Below are 13,183 nucleotides of genomic sequence, written 5' to 3' on the forward strand. Positions count from 1 at the left end.
TGTTTTCCGGCATTTGCATGTGTGCCATGGAGGATGCGAACGGGGAACGGGCCACAACAGGCGTGAAATGAACTTAGATAGACATTGGCCCTCACTAGAATCCCAAGGAGCTCCAACGGGCCGCATGCATTGACTAAATTGGGCTTGAGTTACCTTGATCGGCCAGCGCTAAGAGTCAGATCGGCAACGTCGACTTGCATTTGCGCCTGCCCTTCTGGGTCTGCAGGATTCTACATCTTCGGCACCGCCAAGATGATACCGACGTCATGGAGACCGTTCATGGGAACCGTTCATGGGGGCCAGGAAGCCTCGCAATCGTGCAACATCATAATGGGGGCCACGGAGGGCCTTTTGGCTTTGTGGGCAGCTGTGACAGATAATCCGTCCCAAATTCCAAGGTCCAAACTGCGTCTTTGATCGATGATCCTGGAGGTAGGGTACCTAGATTTAACAACCCCAGCCTTTCTATCACCCTGTTCCACTCCGCCACGGTTTTCTCATTCCTGCATTTTCTCCCCTGGTTGAGCAATGGAGGGAACAACAGGCCCTACGCTGACGGACCGCGCCGCCCCGACATACTCGGCGGTATGGATAGTCATGGCCATATCGAGCCTCATCTTGAACTTGCGTGTTTTTTCAAGGGCAGTCTTAAGTGGTGACATTGGATGGGAAGATTTAGTGATGGCCATCGGATGGGTATGCATATGATTTCTTTGGCTGTCGCTCGAAGACGGGAAAACATTGCGGACATCTTAGAAAAGTGCCGTCTTTAAACTAACTTCTCTGGCTTCAGATGGTGACTCTGGCAGCCACAATTGTCTACACCTTTTCAGTCCATGCCAGTGTCGTGGCCTCCGAAAGTGTAGAAGCCTTGGCCGAGCATCTGCCTGTTGCGCTCAAGCTGGATCTCATCGCCAGCGCCCTTGCGATCATCGCCCTCATGATCCCAAAGATTTCCATTGCCCTCCTGCTCGTTCGCATCCTCAACCCCAGCCGACCGATGAAGATCTTCATTCTGTCAACGTCCATTCTGGCCTTGGTGATGGGGGTCATCGCCGTGATCATCGAGTTCGTGCAGTGTGACCCCATCCCCGGTCAGTGGGACCCGGATCGATACCATCCTACGTGCTGGAGTCCGAACGTCCAGATGGATTATTCCTATTTCGTCGGTGGTAAGTCGTCCTCTACGTCTCCTACCCGCTTGTTTTTGTCTCTAAAAGCGACACGAAATTAACTTGATACCAGCATGGTCGGCCGCGCTGGACTTTCTCTATGCGGCCTATCCCGCCTCGGTCATCTTGAAACTGAATTTGCCCACATCCCGGAAGATTGAAATCACCATCTTGATGGGGCTGGGAATCATCTCCGGATCGGTGGCTATCTACAAGACCAGTCTCTTTCGCCTCTTCATGCTCCGCAAAAACATCCCGCAAGAAGCGCTCTATGTGATGAGCCAGCTGAGCATGTGGACGATTATCGAAACCAACATCACTATCATTGCCGCCTGCATCCCGCTGACCTCACCGGTCTGGCGGATTGTCAAGCGGCATGCGGCTGTCCACCTGAACAAGATCGGGTTCGATATTCGTACCACCACCACAGGCAGCGGCTCGCGTCGTGCCGGTCAAGGCTATCGCGAGTTTTCCAAAGGAACAGATAAGAAAATGTCCTCTCGCAGCGCCAATGGAATACACGGCCAAGATGACAGCCAATTCAGCGAAGACCGCAGTCGCATCTACATTCAACATGATATCCAGGTTGATCAAACCGGTACAGCCCATTATTCGGACACCATTCCGCTTTCCCATGTACGAGACTTGCCTTGACCTTTTGAATTCTCATAAATACACCGTTCGTCTGTCTATGTCGTTATATTTTTTTTTGTCCTGTTGGTTTTCTCGATGGCGCTGGAGTACCACTACATACGTAATTACCTAGTTAGTCAAATCACGGTCCATCTCATACTTTAATGACGTTACGCTCCCAAAGAAAGTATAAAATCAAAACTCGATAAGAACTTTCAAAATGGAACCCATGCGGACCGCCGTTTGGCTCCTTCACACAAACCACAACAGCTACGTCGTCCCGTGCGCAGCTCTATGGGCCTTCCTTCGCAGCAAGTGATCGAATTACCTTCTCGCTAGTGATAAAAACGGCCAAATAGGGCGGAAAACGAATCTTGTTGTTGATCGGGATATTGGAATTTCTTTACAGGCAATGATGTGCGAGACACCATTCCGTTCTCATTTGCCTCCCCAAATTTGAGGAAAAGATTGTTCCCAAGCCATATATGTCTCCTGGTTTCTTTGTCGCTCGTTTGGTCAGTAGCTGATCTGGACTAAGAGACTTGCTTCTCGAAGTTGGGAAGCTGTAGTGGGGCGATGCAAGACCCTTCACCAAATCCAGATTGAGGCTGAGGCTAAACTATTGCCTCGATTTAATACAATTATGGCAGCCTACATTTAGCGAGATGATAAAGTATAGATCTTCTCTGTCCCGCAGGGTTAGCAAATGCATCATTGATCGCTGTATTGCGCTAATTGGGTTTCCCTGTCATAAACGTGTTTTTGTCCCTGTTCCACCCTGACCAGATGATGATCTCCATAATATTCTCCATCATCGCCTCTCTATTTCTCGCAAACGCGCTCTTTATATCCATGTATCTTTCCAACTTCCTATCAAGAAGCCCCGCGGATCCAGAAGATTCAGAAGAACACATTCCCTGTAATCGTTTCTCTCCGGCTAACCGCTCTGAGGACGCGGCGCTAGAGGATAGGCACTGTGAGGAGATGCGCAAGCTGGGTGCTATATGGTTGATTAGCGAACATGAGTATGTGAGAAGACATTTCATGGATCTCTTGGGTCCCGATCCCGATGAAAAGGTCGTTGTTGTGGGGTGGGTGGGTAGTGATGACGATGAGAAGGGAGGGATTTGGGTTCTGAGCACTACGAGAAGGGAGGCCAATTGTAAGGGCGTCGGGAGGGTTAAGAGCGGGTTTAATATGGAAGAGCGCTGTAGGGTTATTGAAAGCCTTGGGGGAGTGTTTTATGCTAGTCCCATGGACTGTCCAGATCTGGATTTGAGGCCGGCTACTCTGGCCGGCTCGCAGCCTTAGTAAATCCTTCCGTCCTCTATTGACTTATACGTCACATCCCAACTCTCTAATAGATATAACTTCCTTCGTTATCTATGCTACGTACGTTCTTCATGTATCTTCGCAAACATACTATATTGTGTCAGAAGCGATTAACTATGGACCCACTGAGCTTAGCTGAAATCAGTGTTCGCTCTGGCCATACTACCAACAGTCAAGCTGGATAGAGGCAGGTTCATAGCCTTGGGAATGCGACTCCTCAAAGGTGGACTTTTTTGTAATTCTCAATAGCTGATTATGTCTCACTAGGGGTTGCCTGGCCTGTAGTCAGAGGTGAGTCCGTATTCATACTTAGGTTCCGGTTATCTTATCGCAAAATCTTCCCTCCCTCTCCACTTCTTCCACTTCTTCTCCTCTTCCTTCATCCCCATCCTTGACGATCTCTCCCTGACTCCAGCAACAATGGCAGCTCAGGCCACTGAGAAGCTGGAACAGCTCGACCGTGAGACATTTCTTTCCTGACGCTCGCCTGTTGTATGACTGATCCCCGGACCCGCAGTGAACGGCCAGAACGGCGCCGCCAAAACGGACGCCGCGACAGCCGCTCCTGGCGAAGCAGAGGACGACTCTGACGATGATCAAGAAGAAGGCGACGCTGCCCCAGATGCCGCAGCGACCGGAGGTGAGTTGATGAGTTGATGGTCTCCCACATTCCGTTATTCTATTCTTCCCCCGCCTTCCGCTGCTTCACCCCACCCACACGACCAAACCCAATAACAAATCCGGTAGCCGCCAAAAAGAAGAAGAAGCGCAAGCCCAAGAAGAAGAAGAAGGGCGGTGCCAAGGCCCAGAGCTCTCCGCCACGGGTGCCCGTGGCCGACCTGTTCCCGAACAACCAGTTCCCCGAGGGCGAGATCGTCGAATACAAGAACGAGAACGCCTACCGCACCACCAACGAGGAGAAACGATACCTCGACCGCATGAACAATGATTTCCTCCAGGAGTACCGCCAGGGTGCCGAGGTCCACCGCCAGGTTCGCCAGTACGCACAGAAGAATATCCGGCCCGGCCAGACCCTGACGGAGATCGCGGAGGGTATCGAGGACTCCGTGCGCGCCTTGACCGGCCATCAGGGTCTGGAGGAGGGCGATAACATCAAGGGCGGCATGGGTTTCCCCTGCGGTCTGAGCATTAACCACTGCGCGGCGCACTATACCCCGAACGCGGGCAACAAGATGGTCCTGCAGCAAGGGGATGTGATGAAGGTGGATTTCGGGGCGCAGCTGAACGGTCGCATTGTCGACAGCGCGTTTACCATGTCGTTTGATCCGGTGTATGATCCGCTGCTGGCAGCCGTCAAGGATGCTACCAACACCGGTATTCGGGTATGCTCCGTATTTCATCCCACCTGTCCTGTGTATTTCTCACCCGTCTCTAGGAAGCTGGAATTGATGTCCGCATGAGCGATATTGGTGCGGCTATCCAAGAGGCCATGGAGAGCTACGAGGTCGAGTTGAATGGCACCATGTACCCGGTGAAGTGCATTCGCAACCTCAACGGACATAACATCGACCAGCACGTTATCCATGGCGGCAAGAGTGTACCTATTGTCAAGAGCAGTGACCAGACGAAGATGGAGGAGGGCGAGGTCTTTGCCATCGAGACGTTCGGTAGTACCGGCAAGGGCTACGTGCGGGAAGATGTACGCCGGTGCTTTACCTACTTATTTTGGATCAATATACTAACGTTGCTAATAGATGGAAACCTCGCACTACGCTCGGACACCAGATGCACCTAATGTGCCTCTGCGCCTCTCATCGGCCAAGAATTTGCTGAGCGTGATCAACAAGAACTTCGGCACCCTGCCCTTCTGTCGGCGGTACCTGGATCGGCTGGGCCAGGACAAGTATTTGCTGGGCCTGAACAACCTGGTCTCAGCGGGCATTGTGCAGGACTATCCGCCTCTCTGCGATATCAAGGGCTCCTACACCGCCCAATTTGAACATGTACGTTTTTGTCTGCTTCCTTTTTCTACCGGGGTCTCACTAACTTTATTATCACAGACTCTTGTGCTGCGGCCGAACGTAAAGGAGGTGATCAGCCGCGGCGACGACTATTAAATATCTGTCAGGTTTATAAAATAAATGGTCTTTCTCTGATACTTCCATGTAATTGTCACAATCGCCTCCTATTTATAGTTGGTGCCAAGCCCATCCACCGCCCGTGCCGGGTCACCCCACGTGGATCTTTTGTTTCACTTCTTGTTTCTTCACTTCTTCCCTTCGATGTAGACCTGCACACTCGTTTTCCCTCCCCATGTCTGCAATCGAAACAGCCTCGCCTCACCTCCGGGTGTCCGCGAAGACATCCGCATCCACCACCTCCGCCTCCGCCTCCACACAACCCGCTTCGACCAGAATCCTTCCGCCGCAGGCCTCGGCGGTTGAAGACCACTTCTTCTGGACATACACCGAAGAGCCGCACCGCTCACGGCGGCAAGCGATAATCAAGGCCCATCCGGAGGTATGTTTACTCCTTCAGATTCAATTCTCTCACGGGAGTTGAGATCCAAAGCAACACCCTTCCTAGCTCCCTAACCCTCCCTGCTTAACGCTAACCCTCCTATTTCCATTCAGGTCACCAAACTCTGCGGCCCAGAACCATTAACGAAATACGTCGTCCTCGCCGTCGTCTCCACCCAACTCACATGCGCCTATCTCCTCCGCAACACCTCCATGCTCGACTGGCGCTTCCTGGCAACCGCCTACGTGATCGGAGCAACGGCAAACCAGAATCTTTTCCTGGCCATCCATGAAATATCGCATAACCTCGCTTTCCGCTCCGCTCTGGCCAATCGGCTGTTGGCTATTTTTGCGAATTTACCTATTGGGTTGCCGTATAGTGCTGCCTTCCGGGTGAGATTCTTCTTTCCCAAGGGACATACATACTCTCAATTTCAACACACAACATACAATATCTAACATGAAACATATCAGCTAATAAAAATATCCCACAGCCCTACCACCTAACGCACCACAAATCCCTCGGCGTAACAGGCCTCGACACCGACCTCCCCACCGCACTGGAAGCCTTCTTCCTCAACTCTCTCCTCGGCAAAACCTTCTTCTGCACCTTCCAGATCCTCTTCTACGCCGTCCGCCCAATGTTCATCTACAGCCCGCCCTTCACATCCATCCATCTCCTCAACCTCGCCGTGCAGCTATCCTTCGACTACGCACTCACCCGGGTCAGCGGCGGCTCGCTGCAGCCTGTGCTGTATCTCCTGGCTAGCTCGTTCCTCGCGGGTTCGCTGCACCCCTGCGCGGGGCATTTTATTGCTGAGCATTACTTCTTTTCGAAGGCGCAGGGTGGGGGGACAGAGAGTCTTTCTGAATTGAAAACTGCATCTGCTGGTGCCGACAAAGATGCCCCAGAGCATCCATTGGACTCGCTCCCCCCGCCAGAGACGTACTCCTACTACGGGCCCTTGAATATACTGACGTATAACGTGGGCCTGCACAACGAGCACCATGATTTCCCCGCTATCCCCTGGACAAGACTGCATGCGCTCCATGAGATGGCGAGGGAGTTCTACGAGCCGCTGCCTTGTCATCGGAGCTGGGTGTGGGTGATCTGGACGTTTATCCTGGATAAGAATGTTGGGCCGTGGTGTCGCGTGAAGCGGGCGCAGGGTGGGCGTGTTGTTGGTGGTGGAGGAGGAAACAGTACGAAGAAGAATGGCACTGGTGGGCGTGGTGGGGAGGGTATCTCTGCTGCGTCGGCGGGTCCGGCAGGAGAGGAAGGGGATGGGTGGAAGGAGAGTGAGATTCAGTGCTAGAGTAATCTTCTTTTTACCGGTTTTTTCAATGCAATCATCATATAGACTTGACCACTGCCTACATACCAACCTCTATGAAGCTACGACGGTGACTAGGGAAAGAGAAAAGAGTATCTTGCGAGGGGCTTGCTTGGTGTTCGTCTATCACAAAAGACAAAATCGAAAACGAGCCGCTCAGTGCCGTTCATCGTAACGTGTTATTAGACAAGATAGGAAAGAAAAATGGAAAAAGAAAGAAAGGGCAGCAGAACAGGCGTCGAGCTTCCAGAGGATTCAGAACCGGTCTTGGAGAGATAGGCAGCCAGCCAGACAGCACGACAGGGGATTGTAAAATAAAGTATCGATACCGGGAACAAGAAGAAGGGTAAACAGAGAAGAAGGGCTGATGCTGTCACGAAACAAAAAAAAGGAAGATGGAGCTCTTTAAGAGACAAGACACAAAGACAGAAAAGTCGTCGGAGACGTGACGTGATCGGAGAGGCCATGAGCACGCAGAGTCGAGAGGAAAAGGGCTAGAAAAAGAAGTATGCGATCAAGAAGCTGATCAGGCACAACCCCGCCACGATCTGGAGGGGTACACCCGACGCGGACTGCGAATGCTGCTGCTGCATAGCAGCGGGGGGAGCATTGCCGCCAGCCTCGACGCCAGTCTTCCGCTGCCGCAAGCCCTGATCTGCCAGGCGGTCCTTGAGCCGCTGGATCTGTTCTCGTGCATCGGAGAGCTGGGCCTGCATTTCACTTGGGGATTGAGAAATGCTGGCCACGGCGGACTTGGCGGTTGCGATGGACGAGCTGAAGTTCTCGTGCGACGACTGAGGGGAGGACTCGGATTTGACGGGCTTCTCGGAGAAATTGGGAGGAGGGAGCGGGGAGGTGTCATCAGTGCTCTTCTTCGTCGACAGGCCTGGGGCGGGGGTTTCGAAATTTCCGCCGGGGGAGTTGTAGGCCGGGGGCTCATCGTCGAGGGTCTGGAGTTATATCAGTTTGAGAGCGTCGGGGGGAGAGAGTTATTGTTTATTTACCTCGCCTGTGCCGGAGCCCGCGGTAGCATCAGATGGCAGCCAGCTCACGCGGATCTTGCGCTCCACCACAGAAGACTTGGGGGTTTTCTCAAACTGCAGGGCATCATTAGTTTAGGAGCCTAAACATTGAGTGGGATGTCTGGACACACGATCGATGTAACGTTCGCAAACTCCATGTCATGAGTGACCGACACAGACTGAACCAGGAACTTGTCCTTGCACTTCGCATCCAGTGCTGGCTCCTCCTTCATGGCCTGCAGTAGAACTATACAAACCCATCAGCACGTGCGAGTTAAAAAAAGGCGAGTGTAAACCAACCCTGAACATCGACACTCTTGCCGGGCTCAATGCGGCCGGAATTGGGGCGCACGCAGTAACTGCAAGATGGTCAGTCAACATATCTCGAGGTATGCAGTCGCACAGGACCGCAGAGTGGCCACATACTGCTTCGGGGCGGTGGTTTTAACCTGTTGGCCGGAAAAAGCACACATGTCAGAAGATGACAAATGCCGAGGGAAGCAAGAGGAAACGTACCTTGAACACTACGGCCTCCTCGTTCAGATTGCGCAGATGCAGGACCTGGCAAACTTCATGGTTGAATGGTCCTACACCGCAGAGACAGGTTAGCAAGGCACCGCGGGAGAGGTCGCGGGCAGGGCGGGCACGGCCAACTCACGCTTGAAGCTCAGCTCGGGGGGATCGATTTCCATAGACATGGCGGGCGTCGATTCGTTGGACAGATGTATGGAAGGAAAGGAAAGACGGAGCAGCACGGAATAGTGCGCGCGAGTTGCGAACACCGGGGAAGAAGGCAGTCAAGGGCGTCGAGTTGATCAGGAGTTGAGTTGGTTTGGTTGGCTGGCCAGACATGAGCAGTGCTGACTCAGCAAACAGTCATGTGATGTCACTCGTGCAGGCAGTGATATGATTAGTTTATACCGTAGATTGAGTTGTTCTCATTACATGTAGTAGATTGCATGGTTTATAATTTTTTTTCCGGCACTGTACACATGCCGAGTGCATGTGATGTCGCTGTGGAGAGAGGCATAATTCTGTTGACTTCTGAAACTCGCCTATCTGGTTTAACTATGGCGTGGTACCGTCTTCCCGGAGTCAGAGCTTGAACCTAGCTAGAGCGACATAATAATTCTAATAAATATTTTAAAATGGCATATCCGGACCATACATACATCTTACATAGTCCTGAAAATGGCCGAGAGTAATAATAATGTTGTTGCTAGCGGGGCCATGCCATCCCGCAATCTGTCGCTCGCCGCCTTTCCCTGATACGTCAGTCACCCAGAAGCTGCTCTCTCCTCCACATCAACTACTACATTCAACACCACCTGCTTCCAATCCATCCCTCTTCTCTCAACCGGGAGTAGCTTGTGGCCAGCTACCTCACCTCACCTCACCTCACCCATCTACCATGGCATCCGACCTGGACCAGCTCATTGAGATGGGCTTCGACAAGGAACGTGCACAGCTGGCAGTCTCCAAGACCGGGGGTCGTAAGTCATCTCGCCCCATACAAATACCGGTCTAATTACCTGGGCAGTGCAAGGCGCTCTCGAATGGCTCGAAACAAACCAGGACAAATCGCTAGAGGAGATCAAGGCCGAACAAGAGGATGACGAGGGCGGTCCCGCCTTGAAGCCAGGCGAAGAGGCGCGTAGCCTGGTGTGCAACGACTGCGGCAAGAAGTTTCGTAGCCAAGCACAGGCCGAGTTCCATGCATCCAAGTCGCAGCATGTCGATTTCTCCGAGTCGACCGAGGATATCGCCCCTTTGACCGAGGAGCAGAAGAAGGAGAGACTGGAGGAGTTACGGCAGAAGCTGGCGGCGAAACGCGCCGTGCAGTCGGAGCAGGATAAGATCGATAAGAAGAGGAATGAGGTACGTTTGGGATTCCGCGTTTCGGGTCGCATTCTAGCTAATATCCTCCCCAGGAGATTCGGAGAAAGAGCACCAAGGAGAGCCAGGACGCCAAGGAGGAGCTGCAACGGAAACAGCAGATGAAGGAGGCTGCGGCAAAGAAGCGGGAGAAGATCGAAGAAGCGGAGGCGAAGAAGAGGATCAAAGCCAAGATCGAGGCGGACAAAGAGGAGCGCCGGCTGAAGGCTGAGCGCGAACGAGCTGAACGGGCTGGCGTGGCTCCTCCACCTCCGCCCGCGGCAGCTCCAGCGCCGACCACATCGGGCCCCGTTGCGTCCAAGCCTGCTTCCGCCTACACCGAGACTCGCATGCGTTTCCAGACCTCGAAAGGAAATGTGATGAAAACATTCCCGGTCACCACCACACTGTTTGAGGTTGCGGCAGCCCTGAAAGCGGATGAAGGTCTCGATGTACAAAGCTTCACTCAGAACTTCCCCAAGAAGGTGTTTGATGCAGAATACTTTGGAGAGAGTCTGAAGGAGCTCGGGCTCGTGCCTAGCGCAAGCCTTGTCGTTCAATGAGTGGGCCGATATTCAGGTTCTTTTTTACTTGCATCCAACTAAGGAAAACGAATGAATTCCCACCCGCTGTGTCAATAGCTTTGTAATTCTAATAGACTCATTATACTCGACGCGATAAGAGCTTGATTATCACCACGTGACCTCGCGACTTGCCCGCGTCGGCTGATAGAGACGCGACAACACGCCCTCCACATCCTCTAAATACCCACCTCAACTCTCCTACCCCATTGCCAGAATATGCCAGCGTGAGCCCTACAGGAATTTATAACATAACTCATGGACGCGAGCACTGATCGCAACTCTCCCAGTGTCGGCGACCAACACCGCAGCAACCCAGGATGCATCATGATGCCCAACGCACCAGTGGCGGCTAGCACAACGAACAACCCATTCGAGGAACCCCAGCGCCGGGTATCCGAGTACACCGCCCAGGAAATCGCCACGCTGCAAGCACGGCTCGATAAGAAACTTGGCCCCGAATACATTTCCTCGCGACCTGGTGCCGCGGGGACGAAGGTGCATTATCTTGCGGCCGACAAGTGTATCAATCTTGCAAACGAGGTGTTTGGATTTAATGGCTGGTCCAGTTCGATTCAGAATGTTCAAATTGATTTTGTGCGTTGCATCTTATACGCTTTGTGACGAGAGATTTGAGCTGATTTCGGCTCATTCAGGTCGAGGAGAATCCGAATACGGGCAAAATTAACCTGGGACTGTCCGTGATAGTCCGAGTGACTCTGAGAGATGGTACTTTTCACGAGGTAATACGTTCAGTCCCTCAACTAGGGTCCCTGGGCTGATTGGTCTGCTAGGATATTGGATACGGCCACATCGAGAACTGCAAGGGCAAGGCGGCAGGTTTTGAGAAGGCCAAGAAAGAAGGGACGACAGATGCCTTGAAACGCACTTTGAGGAACTTTGGCAACGTCTTGGGCAACTGTGTCTACGATAAGGACTACGTTTCCAAGGTGACTAAAATCAAGGCTGCACCAGTAAGGCACCCTTCAAGGTCCTGCTTTTTCATACTCACTGTGGGTTATAGGCCCGATGGGATATCGATGATCTCCATCGTCACCCTGACTATGCGCCAGTCAAGAAGGAGCCCGCTTCTCTGGTGAAGAGAGAGCCTGTCCCACAAAATCGGTCGCAGGAGGACGATGATCTTCTTCCTCCTCCCCCTCTTCGACCAGTAGGCGCTGCGAGTCACAGCAATGTTGAGAGTAATGCTATATTTGAGGCTGATGGCGAGTTTGGCAGTATGCAACATAAATCATCTCATCAAAGACCTTGCTGATCATACACAGGCGACCTGTTCGATGAAGCCGATTTCGTGGTGACGAACACAGGAAATCCTGATGAGATCACAATAGACCCAGACACTAATAGACGACAGCAACCACCCACACCGCTCAATGGCCATGGTCCACAGCGAGGGCCCCTGGGAAGATTTGACGCAGCTGCTGTCACTCCTTCAAAGCCAGATAGATGGAGTGCGGCTGGAACAGCTGCCAGACTGCCACCACCAGGTCCTCAGAATGCACGGCAAAATCCGCCAGCTATTTCCGATCAATCTACAGCCCAACGACAACCTATACCTGGACCGACGAATGCTGGGCCATCAGCAGCACCCCAGCCACACCCCCCTCATAAAATTAATGCTCAGCCGCCAGCAAAAAGAGAACCTGGGCCAGCCGTCAATCAAGACATGCGTCCACCACAGAGCACCCCGTCCACAGGATTCTACTCCGCGCGAGCAGTGGATCTACTCCGCGATAATCCTAGCGGCGCACCACCGGCGGCAGCACCCCAATTCGACCCACACGCCGAAAGCCCCTCGATCCGCAAAACCGCTGGGGTGGACCACAGCAAGAGCCTCCCAATCTCCAAACCCATGCTCACCGGTGGCTCTCCCTCTGGATCATCTTCCCGCGACTTCGTCAACCCTGCTGCAGATATGCAGCGCCGAGTCGGTGCTCCTGGTGGCATTCCTGGAGGTGGAATTGGTAGTCCCATAAACCGCGGCCCGTCTACTTCTTCATACCGTCCCTTGACGCGGCCAAATGTCGATGCGCGGAACTCGCCTGGCCCTCCAGCGGCAATCAATAGAGGGGACAGTGTTCCTCCACATCCACAGACCATGAATGTGAACGGCAAAAGACCACCCCTGAGCGACGTCACAAATGCAAATGCGTCTCCCGGTTCACATCCCCCTCCTGCAGCCCCTCCAGCACCGGGACCGAACGATCCTAAACGGCCGCGTGTTTCTGATACTGCACCGCAACAGCATCCACAGCAATAACAACCTCCGCGGCAATAGGCGTGGATTTTCCAAATGTCGGCTGGTATACCGGTCAAGAAAGTTGAGATATGTTCATCACCCTTCGGTTGTTTTATCTTGTACTTTCGTTCGTCCATTTCGAGGCGTCTGTTATTCTTATGGTTCTTATATTGCCATGGTAGCAAGGGAAAGAAAGGGCGTTATGGAGTCTGGGAAGTGAACGGATTCGCATCAATTAGTTATGTTGATGGGATGGGTTTCTTGTTTTCTCTCTCTCTCTCTCTCTTTTGCTCTGATCCTGAGCTTTGCGTGTTCATTTTGTCTCGTTACTCCACATAATTGTTATTTCGACAGCTAGTCAAAGGGCGGTATGTACTTAGGATTAGGCTGAGGATTGTCATCGTGTGGCGAGAACGTCGGATTTAGAAATTTCATCATCAATCAGTCCCATTATCCTCCTTGCTTCGAAGCTGGGGTTGGAAGTATGAATTGGG

The 13,183-nt window shown here is 52.7% G+C and overlaps 7 protein-coding genes across 7 annotated transcripts; 6 read left to right on the top strand and 1 right to left on the bottom strand.

The window, feature by feature from the left end:
• Positions 1-528: 528 nt before the first annotated feature.
• On the top strand, positions 529-1,826 carry N7510_007060 (uncharacterized protein; the record flags this gene model as incomplete). The annotated part of the gene is made up of 3 exons (XM_056978985.1): positions 529-585; positions 794-1,172; positions 1,246-1,826. 3 exons carry the CDS (start codon positions 529-531, stop codon positions 1,824-1,826), a joined length of 1,017 nt encoding a protein of 338 aa, XP_056832028.1.
• Positions 1,827-2,591: 765 nt separating this feature from the next.
• N7510_007061 (uncharacterized protein) lies at positions 2,592-3,116 on the top strand (the record flags this gene model as incomplete). The annotated part of the gene is made up of 1 exon (XM_056978986.1): positions 2,592-3,116. One exon carries the CDS (start codon positions 2,592-2,594, stop codon positions 3,114-3,116), a length of 525 nt encoding a protein of 174 aa, XP_056832029.1.
• Positions 3,117-3,557: 441 nt separating this feature from the next.
• N7510_007062 (methionine aminopeptidase 2) lies at positions 3,558-5,215 on the top strand (the record flags this gene model as incomplete). The annotated part of the gene is made up of 6 exons (XM_056978987.1): positions 3,558-3,597; positions 3,655-3,777; positions 3,885-4,480; positions 4,534-4,797; positions 4,853-5,101; positions 5,159-5,215. 6 exons carry the CDS (start codon positions 3,558-3,560, stop codon positions 5,213-5,215), a joined length of 1,329 nt encoding a protein of 442 aa, XP_056832030.1.
• Positions 5,216-5,411: 196 nt separating this feature from the next.
• N7510_007063 (sphingolipid delta(4)-desaturase family protein) lies at positions 5,412-6,933 on the top strand (the record flags this gene model as incomplete). The annotated part of the gene is made up of 3 exons (XM_056978988.1): positions 5,412-5,618; positions 5,732-6,010; positions 6,112-6,933. 3 exons carry the CDS (start codon positions 5,412-5,414, stop codon positions 6,931-6,933), a joined length of 1,308 nt encoding a protein of 435 aa, XP_056832031.1.
• A 512-nt stretch (positions 6,934-7,445) lies between these two features.
• Positions 7,446-8,671, bottom strand: N7510_007064 (uncharacterized protein; the record flags this gene model as incomplete). Its single annotated transcript, XM_056978989.1, has 7 exons — positions 7,446-7,901; positions 7,956-8,048; positions 8,105-8,220; positions 8,274-8,332; positions 8,400-8,422; positions 8,490-8,560; positions 8,632-8,671. The coding sequence occupies 7 exons, from the start codon at positions 8,669-8,671 to the stop codon at positions 7,446-7,448; spliced, it is 858 nt and encodes a 285-aa protein (XP_056832032.1).
• A 713-nt stretch (positions 8,672-9,384) lies between these two features.
• On the top strand, positions 9,385-10,411 carry N7510_007065 (UBX domain protein; the record flags this gene model as incomplete). The annotated part of the gene is made up of 3 exons (XM_056978990.1): positions 9,385-9,466; positions 9,514-9,851; positions 9,905-10,411. The coding sequence occupies 3 exons, from the start codon at positions 9,385-9,387 to the stop codon at positions 10,409-10,411; spliced, it is 927 nt and encodes a 308-aa protein (XP_056832033.1).
• Positions 10,412-10,687: 276 nt separating this feature from the next.
• On the top strand, positions 10,688-12,710 carry N7510_007066 (RAD52 DNA repair protein RADC; the record flags this gene model as incomplete). Its single annotated transcript, XM_056978991.1, has 5 exons — positions 10,688-11,026; positions 11,086-11,172; positions 11,224-11,403; positions 11,454-11,667; positions 11,716-12,710. 5 exons carry the CDS (start codon positions 10,688-10,690, stop codon positions 12,708-12,710), a joined length of 1,815 nt encoding a protein of 604 aa, XP_056832034.1.
• Positions 12,711-13,183: the final 473 nt, after the last annotated feature.

This window comes from Penicillium lagena (assembly GCF_028827675.1).
Source record: "Penicillium lagena strain IBT 129212 chromosome Unknown utg000005l_segment0_segment0, whole genome shotgun sequence".
NCBI classification, from domain to species: Eukaryota; Fungi; Ascomycota; class Eurotiomycetes; order Eurotiales; family Aspergillaceae; genus Penicillium; species Penicillium lagena.